This window comes from Nicotiana tomentosiformis, chromosome 8 (assembly GCF_000390325.3).
Source record: "Nicotiana tomentosiformis chromosome 8, ASM39032v3, whole genome shotgun sequence".
NCBI classification, from domain to species: domain Eukaryota; kingdom Viridiplantae; phylum Streptophyta; class Magnoliopsida; order Solanales; family Solanaceae; genus Nicotiana; species Nicotiana tomentosiformis.
This window is the reverse complement of record NC_090819.1, coordinates 7,896,026-7,916,456: the sequence shown is the minus strand read 5'-3', so window position 1 is coordinate 7,916,456 and position 20,431 is coordinate 7,896,026. Positions and strand designations below refer to the sequence as shown.

Sequence of the window (20,431 nt, the reverse complement as noted above, 5' to 3'; positions counted from 1 at the left end):
TTTTATTTTTATTATATTGTTATACATTTCACCATGTCTTTTATTATTCCAGTAGGGCCTGACCTGACCTCGTCACTACTCTACCGAGGTTAGGCTTGGCACTTACAGGGTACTGCTGTGGTGTACTCATACTATGCTTCTGCACATCTTTTTGTGCAGATCCAGGTATATCTTATCCGACCAGGCATCAGTGAATTAGCCGTACGAGAAGACTTCGAGGTATATCTGCCAGCGTCCGCAGACTCCGGAGTCCCCTTTTATCCTTATTATGTTGTTTTCTTATTTTCTTTAGACCTTGATATATAAAGGCATTGAAGATAAATTCTTAGAAGCTTGTAACTTATTCCTACCGGGTTTTGGGAGTTGTAATTAGGTGAATTGCAGGTTTATTTATTTCAAATTTCTATTATTATTCCGCATTGATAGGCTTACCTAGTCTTAGAGACTAGGTGCCATCACGACATCCTTCGGAGAGAATTTGGGGTCGTGACACCGGGCATGAGTTAATGAATTTCCTCGATGCTTATTCCGGGTACAATAAAATTAAGATGAACCGGGAGGATCAGGAAAAGATTTCGTTTATAACAAATTTTGGTGCATATAGCTATAATGTGATGCCTTCGGGTTGAAAAACGCCGGAACCACTTATCAATGGCTCGTGAATAAGATGTTTGAAAAACAAATAGAAAAAACTATGGAAGTTTATATAGACGATATGCTCGTTATGTCTTTAAATGCAGGTGATCACCATAAACATTTGCAAAAACTTTTGACATCCTAAGGAAGCATATATGAAACTTAACCCCGAGAAATGCACGTTCTAGGTCAGCTCTGGTAAGTTTCTAGGATTTCTGGTATCGCAAAGGAGAATTGAGGTAAACCCCGATAATATTAAGGCCATCGAAGACATCCCAGACCAATGGTCAAACATGAAGGAAGTTCAATGGCTCAAGGGGAGATTGGCAGCTTTGAGCAGGTTCATTTTCCGGTCATCAAAAAAATGTCACCGTTTCTTCGCACTACTCAGAAAGAAAAATATATTCAAATGGACCCCAGAGTGTTAGCAAGCTTTGAGAGATTTGAAAAAGTACTTGTCAAGCCCTCCGTTGCTTTCGAAACCAAAAGAAGGTGAAACGCTGTTAGTCTACCTCGCGGTCTCAGAAGTCGCAGTAAGTGCAGTTTTAGTCCATGAGGATCAAGGTACGCAATCTCCCATTTATTATGTTACTAAAATTTTAACGGGAGCAGAAACTCGCTACCCCCATTTGGAGAAATTGGCCTTAGCTCTCGTAGTCGCAGCTCGAAAGTTGAGGCCCTACTTCCAATGTCACCCGATAGCCGTGGTGACCACTTTCCCTTTGCGGAACATCATTCACAAACCCGAGCTCTATGGTAGATTGGCCAAATGGGCTGTCAAAATGAGTGAGTTCGATGTAGAATATAAACCAAGGACTGCAATTAAGACATAAGTCTTGGCTGACTTTGTGGCCGATTTCAGTCCGGGATTACTGCCTCTGGCAACCAAAGAGATAGTAATGGTGTCGGAATCGACATCGGGGGTTTGGACCTTATTTACGGACGGAGCTTCCAACGTAAAAGGGTCCGGGCTTGGTATAATATTAATCACGCCTTCAGGGGAAACCATAAGGCAAGCCATTAGAACGGTTCCTTTAACTAACAATGAAGTAGAGTATGAGGCTTTGATTTCAGGGCTCGAACTGGCCCGGGGACTTGATTCTTAGGTCATCGAAATCAAGTACTACTCACAGCTGGTGGTAAATCAGGTCTACGGGATCTTCGAAACCAAAGAGGAGTGCATGCGACAATATGTGATAAAGGTCCAGGCTTTGTTGGCGCTATTTCGGGAGTGGAAGATTACTCATATCCCGAGGGAAGATAACGCAGAAGCGGGTGCATTGGCTAACCTTGGATCATTGACATAAATAAAGGGATCGGAGTCCGGGACGGTAGTACAACTGATGAACTCGGTCCTGGATACAGATAGCTACTATGAGGTAAATATAACTAATTTGGTCTAGGACTGGAGGAATGAAATCATCAATTATCTCGAGCACGGAAAGTTGCCCGAAGACTCCAAAGTGTCTTGGGCGTTGCACGCCAAAGCAGCACGATATAGCTTCAAGAGAGGCCAACTGTATAGAAAATCTTTCCAAGGCCCGATGGCCCTATGCTTGGGGGCATCCGAAGCTAACTATGTTATGCAAGAAGTCCACGAAGGGATATGCGACAATCATTCGGGCGCAGATTCCTTAGTGCGGAAATTGGTAAGGACATGATATTATTGGCCCCGCATGGAACAAGATGCCAAAGACTTCGTACGAAAGTGTGATAAGTGTCAACGCTATGCACCAGTAGTACATCATCCGGCAGAACTGTTGCATTCGGTTCTGTCCCCGTGGTCGTTCATGAAATGGGGGATGGACATCGTCAGGCCATTACCGCCGGCCCTCGGCCCCCGGAAAGGTTAAAAAAAAATTATTTTGACTGACTATTTTTCTAAGTGGGTGGAAGCAGGTCCTTATCAGAAGATCGGCGAGCGCGAAGTGGTGGATTTCTTGTGGAAAAATATAATTTGCAGGTTCCGAATACCAAAAGAGATAGCATGCGATAATGGGCCATAATTTATCGGTGCAAAAATCACAAAGTTTCTCAAAGATTTAAAAATAAAGAGGATCACATCTTCACCCTACCATCCGAGCGCAAATGTTCAAGCAGAGTCAATGAACAAAGTGATTATACAAAACCTCAAGAAAAGGTTGGAAGCGGCTAAAGGTAATTGGCCCAAGGAATTACCCGAAGTTTTATGGGCATATCGAACAACGGCCAAATCGAGCACAGGAGAAACTCCCTTTTCCCTTGTGTACGGGGCAGAATCTTTAATCCCGGTGGAAGTAGGGGAACCCACCTTGTGATATTTCCAAGCAGATGAAGAATCAAATAATGAAGCAATGTTAGTCAACTTAGAGCTACTCGATGAGCGCAGGGACTTGGCGCATGTAAGAATGACAGCCCAAAAACAGAGAATGGAACGGTATTATAATCGAAGAGCCAACCTCCGTTATTTCAAAGTAGGAGACTTAGTCCTAAGGAAAGTAACTTAAATCACCCGGGAGCTCAATGCAGGGAAGCTAGGTCCAACATGGGAAGGCCCCTACCGAGTTTCAGCTGTCACCGGGAAAGGTTCATATGAATTAGAAAACCAAGATGTATAAAAGTTTCCCAGCAACTAGAACGTGGCACACCTCAAAAGATATTATTGCTGATGAACATCACCTGAACTGAAAGTATGTGCTACAATCTTTTTCCCTTCGTCCAGCTTTTATCCCAATTGGATTTTTCTAGCAAAGTTTTTAACAAGGCAGCAACAGAAAGCATACTACGAAGAAAGCTCCTACAACAACAATAAGACATTTAATAGCAAGGCACTCAAGCAAAGATCCACTCTCGGACGGTTAGATAATCTTTTGCTCTATAGCAAAATTTCCACCGGGAAGCTAAGTTTGCTATCGAGCAAAGGTTACCCGACCGTTCATAAGTATAAACCACTAGAGGGTTGTTAGATAGTCCTTCGCTCGATAGCATGAATTCCTGAGGGGAAGTAAAGTGTGTTACCGAGTTAAGGATTATCTAGCAATTCATTAGTGGGATCCTCGAAGGTACAAGGCTTCCAGTGTTCCCATTCGTATTCTTCCCATTTGAATACTCGGGGCGGCGACATGAGGATACAGAAACAATGACTGCCACATCGATCAGGAAGCAAAAACCGGAAACATAGTTGTATTATCGGGACCGGGGACTGTGCGACCAGCCCCGTAGAAACAAGTTGTACAAGTTAGCCATAAGTAATGGCAATTTTATTTTTCAGCATAACAAATGCTTATGTAATTTTTGAAAAATAGAAGGAATAAAATGAAGTCCTTTTGTTTTTAACTTGTTTCCTGCCTTAACGATGAATTAACTTTATTATTTGAAAGCTAAACAAGTACTTTAAATGCTAGTGTTGTAATGAATAAGAGACGTCCTCTTCAAGAGTATCGTAAACATAAGAGGCCTCTCTCTTATAAAAACCCTCACGTTAAAGGGTTGATTTCGAAAGAACTCATGCCCGAAATCAAAATGCTTTCGGGAAAATACACCCAAGGCTTAACATAATAAGACGTAAACAGTAAAACTTATGCAAAACTCTTAAGCAAAAAGAAGAGAATGCAAAGATTAAAACTTGTATAAATGTTCAAATGAAGCAAAGACTCAAACAATACTTGAGCAAAAAGATGTTTTTATTAACATGCCAAAATGGCACAGATACAAGAATTGGAAAAAGAAAAGAAAAGCTAAACTGCAGCATCTCCGGAACCCGGAGGAAGAAAAGTGTTCGCACCCCCAGGGGAAGTGGATAGATCCGTCGATGGCTCAACATTTTGGCCTTCGCCAGTTCAGCCTTCAACATCTTTGTCTTCCACTCCCTCTTCAGTTTTCGAAGTTTTGGAACCGGAACCAGAAGAACCAAAAGCAACAGGCTCTGCAAAGAGACCATTTTTAGCAGCCAACTCAAGCTCACGGGCCTTAGCAATTTCAGCATCAAAGTCAATGATACCAGCTTTGGCCTCTTCCAAGGTTTTTCTCCTCATTATGCACATAGCATAAGTTTTCTCAATGATGAGGGAAGTTGCTCGGCGTTTAAGTTCTTCTTTGAGTTGGGTTACCTTGGCAGAAAGGCTTTCCCGAGCGGATCTAACGGATCTTAGGCTAACATCAAGGTCGTGGACAGTTGAACCAAAGAGCCTATTATGCTCGATAGCTTTCCTATACTTCTCCTCCAACTGGGTATGATTCGCCCCCGCAACAGCAAGTTCTTCAGTTTTGGGGTTCAAGCCTGCCTCTAAGTTAGTCAATCTTTTAGCGGAAGCAGCCTCACGATCGGATGCAGCAAGAACGACATTATGAACTTCAATCCATTTGGCCTTAGCCTCTTCAAATTGAACCCTCGGCGGGGCAATTTCTTGGCTAAGGCTCTCCACTTCTTGCTCGTTTTGCTACAAACGAGCCTCCAATACAACGGCCTCAGTGGCTTTGGCTTCCAGTTCTTAGAGGCGAGCGACACTTTGCTCCCGCTCTGCCAAAAGCTAATCACGTGCGGAGGTAATTTCTTTCTTCTCACGAATCAACCTTTGAAGGCCCTCGGAAGTAAGAAAGTTGGCCTACAAAGTAAGGAAGGCAAAACTCAGGATATGTTTAGGCAAAAATAGAAGAAATAACAAATAAAGAAAGGAATGTACCATTGCAGCATTGTGCATGGCGTTGTTCAACAAACACTCTCCCGAGAGTACCTGAATCTTTTCCCAATCTTTCTCTAAAGCCAAAGGCTTTAGACAATTAGCAAGCTCCACCGACTGGGATAGCAAGTTGCATCCAGTAGAGACCGAAAGAGTAACATTCCTCCTCCTTTGTGGATCTTCAGAAGGGGTAGCATAATTTTGCCCCAAATTACCATGAACTAGGGACTGGGGAAAAGGAAGACCATCTACGTGGTCAGGTGCGACCGGTAGAGATGATGTAGCAGTTGCTGGTGGAAGAGTGGATAAAGGTGGAAATGATGTAGAAATTGCTGATGTTGGTGAAGATGGAGATGAAGCTGACGGAGTTGAAGAGTGAGAAGCAGCTGCAGCAAACGTAGTGCTGGTTGTTGGTTGCTCATCAGCCGAGGACGGAAGTGACCCAATACTCAGCCCCAAAATACCAGGCGCAGCGACTGGGACAAAGAAGCGTGAGTTGGCATTTTCCACCATATCATATTCCCCCAGAGCGTCGAGACATCGTCATTGAATAGTGTAATTAACTCGACAGGTTGAGCATTCTGTTGAGTTGATAAGGATCGCCTCCTTCTATGTAGAGAAGCTCCCCAATCACTAGCCTCTACATTATCATCGATCATCACAGTATCTATGACCGACCCGGGAGGAGGGCTAGTCACCACAACTACCGGAGATGACTCGGGGCAACAGTCTTTGCCATCTTATTCTTTTCCTCGGCCGCGGAGGAGCGTCTCCTATTTGGTTGTTTGTCCTCCGGCCGGGGACTCCGTAAAGAAACACTTGTTCTCGAAGCAGGCCCAGAGATACCTGTTCGAGTAAGTGCCTCCTGAAGCAGCCTCGACGCGTCAGCAGGATCAGCCAAAATGTCCTCATCGTGGACAACAACAGAACCCGCGGATAGACCTGATTTTAGAGAAAAGATAGAGGGGGTCAATCAATTTCTTCACATAAAAAACTGAAACAAGGTGAATCTAAGTTACCATGATTTTTGGCCTTCCACCCGTATTTAAGGGCCAGTTCTTTCCACGTGCGGGTTTCGGGCATAGTGGCATCCAAGATCTTCTAGACCCACTGGTCTAAGCCTTCAACCGTCGGTAGGACCCATCAAATTGCTGAAACAGGCAAAAGATAGAGGATCAATATGAGTATAGAAGATTACCTAATAAAAAAATATTAAACAAGGATCTTACGAGTACGGTTCCATGCTTTCGAAAAGGTTGAAGTCCTTGCCGGAATGATGTCGTTGGTGGAAACTATAACAAACCATTCCATCCACCCACAGTCGTTGTCATCATCCATGCTAGATAACAGAGCATGGTGGCCACGTTTGCTGAAATTTATCATTCCCCCGCAGAAGATTTTAGGGGAATAAAGATTTATCACATGAGCTAAATATAGCTCTTTTCCGGTCTCTTGGCACAAGCGCCGAAGACAGACAATTGTCCTACACACAGAAGGACTTACTTGTGCCAAACATAACTGATAGTGGAGGCAGAACTCCGCAATAACGGAGTCAAGCTGTATTCTCAAAGAGAATGCACCCAAAGTAAATGGATACGTGTAAAAATATGTAAAACCCTCCTTGGGAAGGGTCACTCGCTCCGATAGATCAGGAGCAACAATATCCAAATCATGGCAGTGGCAGTCTTCCTTCACAACAAGAATACTGGAAGAACGAATGGAAGAAGGATATCTGCCAACAGGCCCATGTACGAGGGATAGTCGAAGGGAATTTCTCTTCGAAGTCTTTTGTTGTAACAAGACTTCTAGGAATGATGGAATCCACCGTTGGAGGAGCAGCATCCTCGGCTTTGTTCTTGCCCTTTGAAGAGCTAACGTTCTTTGAAGAAGAAGCCATTTGGATTAAAGAAAAGCCTTTTTGTTTAAAGGGAGTTAAAGAAAGGTTTATTAACAGCAAGAAAGGTTTTAGAAAACTTGGAAAATTATGGAGTATAAGGGGAGAAGGTTGATGCGCATAAGTAAAAGTTTTGGCGGCAAAATTCATGTCCATGATTATCTCGATAATCGGTAAAGGTTGTGCTGAATCGTGGGATGACGCGTGTTTAGGATATTAAATGTGGAGAGACGTGCGTCTAATCAACCGTTAGAAGCCTTCAGAGGGGATCATAGTAATTCCTGCCAAAATAGCGTTTGTGTTTCTACCAACTTCCCAGTGACACAAAGTTATATCACTAGAAAGCAGGGGGACTATCTGTATAGGGTAAAATATGCTATGCTACGTGGACGCCCAAAAGAGGGACACGTGGAACCTAAGACGGGGGATAGCCAAGACCGAAGGAAACGGTCTCGTCTGGCACCGGAAAGAATAACGCTCATAAGGATGCAATAAATACTCTCCGCCCGATAGCATATAACGAAGAATATTCCACAACATTAAGTATGTTGCCCGTTACAAGGAATTTGGCATTTATGCTCACCATTACATCTTCATCAATGGCCATCATAATTGACATTAAAGAAGAGTACGATCCTAGGATCTCATTTCCTAGACGTAGCTATAAACAGTTAGCTTTGTTATCATTATAAGGGGACAAATTTTCTGGCAGACTAATACTACAATCTACTCAAAGCTCTAATCAATTTTATCTTCTTATTTTATGTTCTTATTGCTATTGCGCCCGGAGGCTTCACTACCATAGTCTTTATTTCTGTCATTTCATCTTCCTATCAAGGCTAAGAGTTATATATTTCTTTAATTATCTTGTTATTTTAGGATCAAATTAATTCACTTGTCTAAAAACCACATATAAAGTCAACTGTATCATTTTACGGGTAAACACAATCTAAGAGTTTAACAGTTAAATTTTCTATTTAAATATTTTTTGGAATTTTCAGTGGAAAAGATATCATGTGCAAATCTTCAAATCTTATATCTTATGCAAGATAGAAACTTTGTTTAATGGAAAAGATTATGTGCATATTTTTAAAACTATTATTTGTAATCTTAATGATTCTATATGGTTGTTATAGAGGGGTAATTTTGCAAAGAGTGTTCTGGTATAAATATGGTCGTTGCTGTTATAGGTAAAAAGTTGTTATAGAGATGTAAAATATAACTTAAAAAATCGGATGGCTTTTATAGTGAATGATTGTTATATAGGGATGTCGTTATAAATTGTCAAAATATTATTCCAAACTAGAAGTATTTTCAGAATTTTAAGATAACCCATAATTATGATATTGTTATAAATATATTATATTATGGATGTTCATTTAGTACTCCGTTGAAAATAAGCTTCCTGAAGAAGCTTATCCATATGAGACTTCGCCGTAAATATGTTTATCTATTTAGTACTCTATTGGAAATAAGCCTCCTAAAGAAGCTTATCCTTTCGGTTCTCCGTTATGGATAAATATTACACATGGTAGAAGATTATCTATATCTGGGACAACAGCTTAGAGTAGCAGCTTACACAACAGCTTGCAGTAGCAGCTTACACAGCAGTTTCCTTTCTTCTATAAATAGAGGAGAATTCAGTTCATTATGTACATAAGTTTGAAGTTTGAATAATATATCAGTTTCTCTCTATACTTGTCTTTACTTTACTGTCTTTATTTTATAACACGTTTCAGCACGAGACTCTGTCATCTCGAGAAAATACTTTGAAAGTATTAGAGGTACGAACTTTCTTTTTCTAAATAATGTCAAATCTTTCTAAACTTGAGTTTGTAGCCCTAGATATATCGGGCAAAAGCTACATGTCTTGGGTGCTTGATGCCGAAATTCATCTTGATGCGATGGGTCTCGCAGACACCATCAAAGATAAAAATCAGGAATCAAACCAAGATCGTGCCAAAGCAATGATATTCCTATGCCATCACCTTGATGAGGGCCTGAAAATGAAATATCTTACTGTTAAAGATCCAGTCATACTGTGGAATAATTTGAAATATAGATATGACCACCTGAAGATGGTCGTTCTTCTACATGCACCTTATGATTGGACTCATCTAAGGCTACAAGATTTTAAATCTATCAGTGAGTATAATCTTGCTATGTTCAGAATTATTTTCCAATTGAAACTATGTGGTAACAATATTACTGATCGTGATATGTTGGAGAAAACTTTCACCACTTTTCATGCCTCGAATATGCTCCTGCAGCAGCAATATCGAGAGATGGGATTCAAAAAGTATTCTGAACTTATCTCACATCTTCTTGTAGCCGAGCAACATAATGGGCTATTAATGAAAAACCATGAAAGTCGACCTACTGGTTCTTGTCCATTCCCTGAAGTGAATGAAACGAACTTCCACCAAGTAAGCATGGAAGAGGACGTGGCCCAAGTCGTGGTCATAGCTGTGGTCGGGGAGGAAACTCTAATCGTGGTAATAATAATGCACCAAAGAACCCTCCTCATCACCAGCAGTGGAAAAGGAAGGAACAAAAGCATGAAGCGGTGCCAGCAGCAAAGCCAGAAAATGCATGCTATAGATGTGGAGAAAAAGGGCACTGGTCACATACATGTCGTATGACAAAGCACCTGGTTGAGCTGTATCAAGCCTCCCTGAAGAAGACAGAGAAAAATGCTGAAGCAAATTTTATTTCTGAAGATAATTTAGACTTCATGCATTTGGATGTAGCTGATTATTTTGCACTCCCAGAATGAGAAACAAGTCATGTGTTCGGTAGTGAATCTGTAGAAATGTAAATATTTTAATTTTTATTGTTTGTAGTAGATAGTATGGTTATGTAATTATTGTACATAAATAAAAGTTATGCTTTAAAAATGATGTTTACTATCATATTTATTTTGTTTATATCATTTTGAAGAATATGGATAATCCTCAAATTATGTTTGGATCAAAGACCAATCATGAAGATATTTGTGTAATTGACAGTGGAACAACTCATGCCATATTCAAAGATTAGAAATACTTTTCTTATTTGCATAAGGAAAAAATAAATGTTTCAACAATTTCTGGTAATATAAGTTTGATTGAAGGCTCCGGAAGAGCTACTATATTTCTGTCTAAGGGAACAAAACTTATTATCGACAATGCATTGTTCTCCTCCAAGTCCCGAAGAAACTTGTTAAGTTTTATAGATATCCGCCGAAATGGGTATCATGTTAAGACAATAGATGAAATGAATGTGGAATATCTTTGTATTACAAAGAAAATTTCTGGCCAGAAATGTATTGTAGAAAAGTTACCAACTTTATCTTCTGGCTTATACTATTCAAAGATTAGTATAATTGAAGCACACTCTATCGTAAACCAGAAGTTTACTGATTCAAATACTTTTGTGCTTTGGCATGGCCGTTTGGGCCATCCTAGATCAATAATGATGAGACGAATTACTGAAAATTCGAGTGGGCATCTATTAAAGAACCTGAAGATTCTTACAAATGATGAATTTTCTTGTGATGCTTGTTATCAAGGAAATATGATCACTAGACCATCACCAATGAAGGTTGGCATTGAGTCCCCTGCCTTTTTAGAACGTATACATGGGAATATATGTGGACCTATTTACCCACCAAGTGGGCTGTTTGGATATTTTATGGTCCTAATAGATGCATCTTCAAGATGGTCTCATGTGTGCCTACTATCATCTCGCAACCTGGCGTTTGCAAAGTTATTAGCCCAAAAAATTCGATTAAGGGCACAATTCCCAGATCATCCTATAAAGACTATTCGCCTTGATAATGCTGGAGAATTCTCATCTCAAGCTTTTGATAATTACTGTCTATCAGTTGGAATAAAAGTTGAGCATCCTGTAACTTATGTTCATACTCAAAATGGCCTTGCAGAGTCATTTATTAAATGGTTGCAATTGATAGCAAGACCACTACTTATGAAAATAAAATTGTCCACTACTGTTTGGGACCATGCTATCTTGCACACAACATCACTTATCCGTCTCAGACCAATACATTATAATAAATATTCTCCGTCACAATTAGTTTTTGGTCATGAACCAAATATTGCCCATTTACAAATTTTTGAATGTGTTGTATATGTGCCAGTAGCACCATCACAGCGCAGTAAGATGGGCCCCCAAAGAAGGTTAGGAATATATATTGGGTTTGAATCACCCTCTATTATTCGCTATCTTAAACCATTGACGGGAGATTTATTTACTGCTCGATTTGCAGATTGTCGATTTGATGAAACAAATTTTCCACAATTAGGGGGAGAGAAAAAGGAAATCAAAAGAGAAATTGTGTAGAAAGTTTCATCATTATCTCACTTTGATCTACGTACCCATATATGTAATCACGAGGTCCAGAAGATCATCCATTTACAAAATATAGCAAATCAAATGCCAGACGCATTTACTGATTTGAATAGAATAACTAAGTCACATATCCCTGCAGAGAATGTGCCTATTCGAATTGATGTCCCATCAGGACCATCTACTAGCACGAGAGCTAGTGAACCTAAAGCACGCCTGAAGCATGGTAAGCCTTTGGGTTCTAAGGATCGAAATCCTCGAAAAAGAAAATCGACAAATGATAACGATACTATGAAGGAATCTCCTGGAGAGACCCAAGATCTGATTAGTTCTGAGATTCCTGAAGAAATCAATGAACCCAAGACTCGAGTGAGCAAGGAACTTTTAATAAGTTCTACTGGTGATGGAATTAATTTAAATCGATCTGAAATAGTGGTGGATAATATTTTTGTATATAATGTTGCACTTAATATTATGAAAGATAGTGAGAATTTTGAACTCCGATCTGTCGAAGAATGTCGACAAAGATCTGATTGGCCAAAATAGAAAGGGGCAATTCAATCAGAATTGAATGCACTTGCTAAAAAGAGAGGTCTTTGGACCAGTAGTCCAAACACCTGCTGGTATAAAACCAGTTGGTCATAAATGGGTTTTTGTGAGAAAAATGAATGATAAAAATGAAGTTGAAAGATACAAGGCTCGCCTTGTTGCACAAGGATTCTCACAACGACCTGGAATCGATTATGAAGAAACATATTCACCAGTTATGGATGCCTTAACATTTCGATATCTCATCAGTTTAGCCTTACGTGAAAGGCTTGAAATACATCTAATGGATGTAGTTACAGCTTATCTGTATGGGTCACTTGATAATGAAATTTACATAAAAATCCCTGAAGGATTTAAAATGCCTGAAGCATATTCAAAATCTTGGGAAATGTACTCAATCAAATTACAAAGATCTTTATACGGTTTAAAGCAATCTGGGCGCATGTGGTATAATCGCCTCAATGAATATTTGTTGAAAGAGGGTTACATAAATGATGTTATTTGTCCATGTATTTTTATAAAGAAAATGGCTTCAGAATTTGTTATACTTGCTGTTTATGTTGATGACATAAATCTTGTTGGAACTTCAGAAGAGCTCCAAAAGGTAATTGAATATCTTAAGAAAGAATTTGAGATAAAAGATCTTGGAAAGACAAAACTTTGTCTTGGTCTGCAAATTGAACATTTAGCAGACGGGATCTTTATCCATCAATCTGCCTATACAGAAAGGTCTTAAAACACTTTTACGTGGACAAAGCGCGCTCATTGAGTACACCAATGGTTGTTCGATCACTTGAAGTGAATAAAGATTTGTTCCGACCTCCAGAAGAGGATGAGGAACTCCTTGGTCCCGAAGTACCCTATCTCAGTGCAATCGGTGCACTAATGTATCTTGCTAATGCTACAAGGCCTGACATAACATTTTCTGTTAATTTACTAGCAAGATATAGCTCTTCTCCTACAAAGAGATATTGGAATGAGATTAAGCATATTTTACGATATTTAAAGGGAACTCTTGATATGAGTTTGTTTTATGCTAACAAAGGTAGTGCAGACCTTATTGGTTATGCAGATGCAGGTTATTTATCTGATCCCCATAAAGCACGATCTCAAACCGGGTACGTGTTTACATGTGGAGGTACTGTCATATCATGGCGCTCCACAAAGCAATCTATTGTTGCTACTTCTTCAAATCATGCTGAGATAATAGCTATTCATGAAGCAAGTAGGGAATGCATATGGTTGAGATTAGTGATTCATTTTATTCAAGAAAAATGTGGTTTGGAATGTGATAAAAGATCTACAATTTTATACGAGGACAATGTTGCATGCATAGCCCAATTGAAAGGAGGATTTATAAAAGGAGATAGAACGAAACACATTTCACCAAAATTATTCTACACACACGATCTTCAGAAAAATGGTGACATTGATGTGCAACAAATCTGTTCAAGTGATAATCCGGTAGATTTATTCACTAAATCTTTACCAACTTCAACTTTTGAGAAGATGGTATACAAGATTGGAGTGCGGAGACTTAAATATTTGAAACAAGGTTTTCATCAGGGGAGTAAAATACGCGATGTACTTTTTTTTTCCTTACTAAGGTTTTTTCCCACAGGGTTTTCCTTATAAGGTTTTTAATGAGGCAGCTAGCAATGCGTATTACTAAATATGTGTACTCTTTTTTCTTCACTGAGATTTTTTTCCCACAGAATTTTTTCCTAGTAAGATTTTAATTAGTCACATTATCTTTTAATGAATATCCAAAGGGGAGTGTTATAAATATATTATATTATGGATGTTCATTTAGTACTCCGTTGAAAATAAGCTTCCTGAAGAAGCTTATCCATACGAGACTCCGCCGTAAATATGTTTATCTATTTAGTACTCTATTGGAAATAAGCCTCCTGAAGAAGCTTATCCTTTCGGTACTCCGTTATGGATAAATATTATACATGATAGAAGATTATCTATATCTGGGACAACAGCTTAGAGTAGCAGCTTACAAACAGCTTGCACAACAGCTTACAGTAGCAGCTTACACAGCAACTTTCTTTCTTCTATAAATAGAGGGGAATTCAGTTCATTATGTACATAAATTTGAAATTTGAATAATAAATCAGTTTCTCTCTATACTTGTGTTTGCTTTACTGTATTTATTTTATAACAGATATCTATTATTCTAAAAAATAAAAGTGTGTACAGTTATCAATATTTTCCCGCAGCGAGTGAGACTGCTCTAATTTGAAGTAGAACAGTTCTGCCATTAAAATAAAATTCAACCAAACTAGCATTTTTTTCTTGTAATAATTCTTTCTCTTCAAAAAAAAATCAAGTGTTTCAATTATTTCAATTACAAATTCCAGCTTCTGGGATTGTAATCAGTAACCCTAACCCTAACCCTAAGTCCGTTTTTGAAGATTGCCATGGACGAAAATGAAGTTGCCGAAGGGGACGGGTTTGAGGATCGGGTCGGGGCTCCGATGGAGCAGTTCCACAGGAATGAAGCTATCTCCGCTGTTGCGGATGATGGGTTTCTTGTTGAAGAAGAAGATGATGATTATGAGGATCTTTATAACGATGTTAATGTTGGTGAAAATTTTCTTCAGTCAGTTCGTAAGAATGAGGATTTAGGGTTTAAGAAGGAGACTGAGCTTGTTGCTCCAACACCGGAGAGTAGCCGTGCCGCTCTGCCAGTTGCAGTTGGAGAGGTGAAAGTTGAGAAAGAAGAGAATGTAGTGTCTAGGGTTTCGGATGGACCTGACGGGTTTAGGGATTTAGGGTTTAGGGGGAATGAGTTGGGAGGTAGAGATCCGGTAAAGGTTGAGTCATCTGATCCGGTAAAGGTTGAGACTTGTGGTCTGTTGGGTAAGATGGCTGATTTAGAGCAAAATACAGGCGATAATATTGTGAATCAAGGGGTAATTCAACGGCCTAATGCTGCTGGTTCTGGTGTTATAGGCAATGCTGGTAATGTTGGGAACTCAGGGAATGATAATTTGGTTAGGCACGGAATGGTGAATGGGAATTCTACAGGTAACAATGTTGGCGGAGTAGGGGTCTTGGGCGGAGGTCCTAGTGGAGGAGGTGGCGGTGGTGGAGGGACGTTTCTATTTGTTGGTGATCTGCATTGGTGGACAACAGATGCTGAGCTGGAGGCAGAGTTAAGCAAGTATGGAACTGTGAAAGAGGTTAAATTTTTTGATGAAAAAGCTAGTGGGAAGTCGAAAGGATATTGCCAGGTTGAGTTTCATGAACCTGCAGCTGCCACGGCTTGTAAAGATGGGATGAATGGACATGTTTTCAATGGACGGGCTTGTGTGGTCGCCTTTGCTTCACCATTTACTGTGAAGAGAATGGGTGAGGCTCAGATGAATCGAAATCATCAGACAGCTCAGGCTGCTACTGTGAATTCACAGGCGAGGCGGGGGCCTGGCGATACCACTGTTAAAACTGGTCTTAACAACAACAATGCTACAGGTGGTAATTTTCAAGGTGGTGGGGATAATAACAGGAATTTTGGGAGAGGAAATTGGGGCAGAGGAGGTCCGCAGGGGATGGGGAATAGGGGTCCCGTTGGTCCTATGAGAAATAGGCCTGGTGGCGCCATAGGGAGAGGGTATATCGGAAATGGTGGAAGTGGATTTGGACAAGGTATGGGTGCTGGACCTCCGTTGGTGCATCCTCAAACAATGATGGGTCAAGGCTTTGATCCTGCTTTTGGAGGGCCTATGGGGAGAATGGGTGGTTATGGAGGATTTCCTGGTGCTCCAACTCCACCATTTTCGGGTATGTTACCTTCATTTCCACCAGTTGGAGGAGTTGGTTTGCCTGGTGTGGCTCCTCATGTAAATCCTGCGTTCTTTGGAAGAGGAATGCCAATGAATGGTATGGGAATGATGCCTCGTGCTGGCATGGATGGGCCTAACATGGGTATGTGGTCTGAGCCTAATATGGGTGGTGGATGGGCCGGAGACGAGCATGGCTACAGAGCGGGAGAGTCGAGTTATGGGGAAGAAGCTGTATCTGATCATCAGTATGGAGAAGAAAGCCGTGATAGAGGAGCTTGGCTTAGTAACAAAGAAAAAGATAGAGGCTCAGAACGAGATTGGTCTGGTTCTTCAGACAGAAGACATAGAGACGATAGAGAACCTTCTTATGAAAGAGATAAAGCTAGAGATAAGAATACAGGGCATGATCATGATTGGCAAGAAGAGAGGCGACACCAAGACGATAGAGACGTTGGACGAGAGAGTGTGAGAGAGAGGGATCGTGACCACAGTCGCACACGCTCTAGAGATCGTGATCGTGACCGTGACCTTGAGAAGGATCGGGGTAGTGGACGGGAGCATGACCGTCATAGGGATGATAGAGATAGATATGGTGATCATCATAGGTACAAGGACCGCGAGCAAGAATATGATGATGAATGGGACAGGGGAAGATCATCAAGGAGACACACCAAATCACGGTTACCGCATGAAGATGATTCACGGTCAAGATCACGGGATGTAGATTATGAAAAGAGGCGTCGTCTGACCTCTGATTAATCTGCTGGACTGCTGCATTTTTTCTAGGATAACTTTGGCTGTTTTTCTTTCAGTAGTCCTTTTGCAAGGAGCATTGTCACTAAGCATTAAGATGATGTAAGTTCAAGATTTCGTCCTTCCTTTTCAATTAATGCTTTTGGTAGATAGTTCTATATGTGTTTACTATCTCTTCCCCTTTGAAGGAGGATATTCAGTGTAGAAAATCTTTCTTAGAATGGTAACCATATTGTTCTCTTTTCTGAGTATATTAGGTGTCTGCTACTGCTAAGTAGATGCCATATCTGTGACCTTTAATTTGTTCTACCAAAATGATGATGGTTATGCACTAAAAAGGTATAAGGCTGTTCCCATAGGTGTTGTAGTGGATAGTTATAGAATACTGATAACTACTAGGCAGCCTTATTCATAGAACTTACCTCATAAATAAATATATATAAAATAGAAACCTGTCTCTAAGGATTATATTGCATAATATTGAATATACGCTAATTTCGTAGGAAATTTATGTTATTTTGCATTCTGAAAACAAGGCGGAGTTTATCATTTCCAAAAATAAGTCAGCAGCGCTTTCTCTTTTGTTTGCACAATTCAGTTATTATTTGATAATAGTGGAGCTGATTTATATGTGTAGTTCATCATTATTACAGCATTTGAGTATGAGTATTATGTGGCCTTTTGACAAGCATCCATCGAGATTTTGATGTGTTATTAGTCTACCAATAAAGAATATATTCTTTTTTCCTGTTCGAAATAGACACTTTCTAGCTCCAACAAGAATCATGTGTTACGGTTTAATTGTAGAACAAAAGACCCTTTACTTGATTTCTTTGTATTGAACTCTAGATTAAAAATTACCACATTCAGTAGAAGGTGCAAGTAACATACATTGAGCATAAATGAGAGAAGACCTCTTGAGATGGTTTGTTAATGTCTTGCATTGACCTCTAGATGCACCGGATCATAGGTGTGAAGCTATGATGAGTGAAGGTGTTAAAAGGGATGAGGGAGCCCTAAAATAACGTGAAAGAAAGTTCTCTTAAAAGACGTACAATCTCTTGAAATTCATGCTGACTTAGCGAAAGATATAACACAATGAAAGAAGAGAATTTATATAGGTGAGACCATGTTAGTACGTTTACTTTAAGTGGTATGCTTTCTAGGAGCCTTTTTGCCTTGTCAAAGATATATGTCAGTAGAAAATATAGAGAATTCCTAGTATTTTTTATTTTGGTCAAGAGTAAAAAAAATTATTCAACCAAGTAGCAATATATACGAGCTAGCTTATTTGACTCTAGAGCTCGACCGTTCAAAAATAACCAAGACTAACCAAAAAAACCGCTTGCAGTGCTATCAGAGATTTACACTTGTCACCTTCGGATACAAGTGAAGTCCTCACATCCAGCAGCAAGACAGTTAGCTAAACTATTCATCCTATGTAATAAACTCTTCCATTTACATTGCCTTTGCACTACAATAGGTAACTGTAAAACTTTGTCTTTGATCTTTCCAGAACTCTCTTTACTCTTTTGTTGAAATCTGCAGTTGTTCCTCTCAATCCAGATGTGGTATATAGTAGCATCAAAGAGAAACCCCAACACAACACCCTTAGGCCTACTGTTGTTAACTATTGATATGAGCAATTTAGTTTCTTCTTCCCAGTTTCCAGCATCCCACTTGCCTGCTCATGTCCAGCCAATTTAAAAGAATACTCCTCGAGTAAGAACAGTCAAAGAATAGATGAGTATGTTTCAGAAGCACACAACACACATTCTTTAGCCACATGGATACCTGATCTATCCACAGTAGAAAGCCTTCCTTGAAGAGCCAGCCAAAGGATAACTGATGCCTAGGAACCAATCCTTTAACCATTGTAAGATTCTTCCGTGGCACTTTCTGATATAATGGAAGGAAAGATCCATAGGCTTTTTTAACTCTGAAACAGAATTAGCAGTAAATGTATTCAATGTGTCCAATACTGAATTCCCAGTGCTTAGCTTCTGGCATCCAGAACTTTCTTCACCACCCTGCTTGCCTGTATAGGTATACACTTAGTATCCAAATCCTTCCCCTTTAAGTAGAAGTTATGTACCCACAACACCCAAAGCTTATCCTTCTTTGCCACAGCCCGTAGTAACTTACATAGGGCAGCTTTCTTCCACAAGAAGAAGTTCAAAATATTCAGACCTCCAGTACTTTTTATATTTATTTTGCATAATATTTGGGCAGAGAAGAGTCCACATGGGGAAACATGGCCAGTGAGATTCATATTGCCGACCCCGACTTGTTTGGGACCGAGGCGTAGTTGAACTTTCGAAGGTTTAGACTGTTAGCCTCTCCCTTGTGTGGAGGGAAAACCTTTATGTTCTTCCCAAATTGCTTTCATATTCACTTTCATCCAGTTATCAATTGGATGTTGTGTTAGGCTATTAGTTGGTAGGAAAAATAATTTGTAGCAATTCCAATTATAGCTGGTCTTCTATTTGGGTTTCCATACAGTTTCCGTGCTAAATTTAGGCATCAATTTAAATTGTTTCGAGTAAGCCTGGATGTATTCTTTTATTCTGTTATATTGTATGGTTATAAATTTGGGTACTGACTGCAAATCTTATCTTTCAGTTTCCTGTGATGATACCAGAGGAGATATAAGTTCGGCTACTACTGAAAGAAATATGGTGTGTCTCTTGAAGACGAACCAACCTTGAATCTTCTGCCTGAGAGAGCATTTTGTGGAAAGACTGATCTGCTTGTGTAACTTTTGTCTTAGTTTTTAACCTCTTTTATCTTATGCTTTAGTTTAATTTTCGGCTTTAAAATATCCGACGTCTGATGAGTATGACTGAACATACTGAACTGTGTGATAGACTATTGTTGACACTTGTTATTTTGATGTAATGTTTTAGGATTTAAGCTCGCGTTATGCGCATGGTCCGGGCCGGACCACAAAGTTCTATTGTACGCAGTCTTGCCCTGCATTTTTGCAAGAGGCTGTGAGGCTGTTTTCACGGCTTGAACCCGTGACCTCCTGGTCACATGACAGCCGTTTTACCAGTTACGCCAAGACTCTCTTCGCTGATCTGCTACCTTCTAGTCTCTTTTAATTATCTGTATTATCTTTTCATGTTCTTTGGGCCCAGATTTTGTTGGGCACTCTGATGTTCAGCACTCAGTGTTCTTGTAAAGTGTATAAAGAATTCTAATTATGAAATCAAAAAGCTGTCAAGTGAACTCTATTTTCACTTCCATTCCTTTAAGAGGCATATACTTTGTCCTTCCCAATTGAGCTTACTTATATGTTCTTTTGCTCTTTCAATTGACGTAAAATAATTATATAAGCATGTTGTACGATTTGAGCTACAATAAAAATTACCAAAAACATCACTTGTATCCTTGTGAAATATTTGCTTATTCTATCAAATAAATACTCACAAACAAGGCTATGCACCATAAGATACAATAGTTGCAATTAAACTAATTGTTTACCCGAAAAATGGATATAGTTGAATTTATACGCAGTTCCGAAGATATTTGGTACAACTTAATACAGAATGCTAGGATAAATAAAAGGATAAATATAGGTTAGAGAAAACGTAATCCAGGCGAATCAATTATGAACAGTGAATTTAGGATTTAACAAAATAAAAATAATACAGTTTTTGATAGTCTAAGTCTCCAAAAAGATGCCCTACAAGAAAGATAAAACAAGTCCTTTTATAGTGAAAAGGGTTTGGCTCCAAGTATAATAAAATAAACATTCAGTGGGATACCCATGATAAATCAGTTTTTCCATAATTTCT

General features: G+C 39.6%; 1 protein-coding gene across 1 annotated transcript; it reads left to right on the top strand.

The window, feature by feature from the left end:
* Nucleotides 1-14,314: 14,314 nt before the first annotated feature.
* Nucleotides 14,315-19,547, top strand: LOC104090347 (uncharacterized). Its single transcript, XM_009595410.4, has 2 exons — nucleotides 14,315-16,733; nucleotides 19,254-19,547. The coding sequence occupies exon 1, from the start codon at nucleotides 14,514-14,516 to the stop codon at nucleotides 16,635-16,637; it is 2,124 nt and encodes a 707-aa protein (XP_009593705.1). The 5' UTR covers nucleotides 14,315-14,513; the 3' UTR covers nucleotides 16,638-16,733; nucleotides 19,254-19,547.
* Nucleotides 19,548-20,431: the final 884 nt, after the last annotated feature.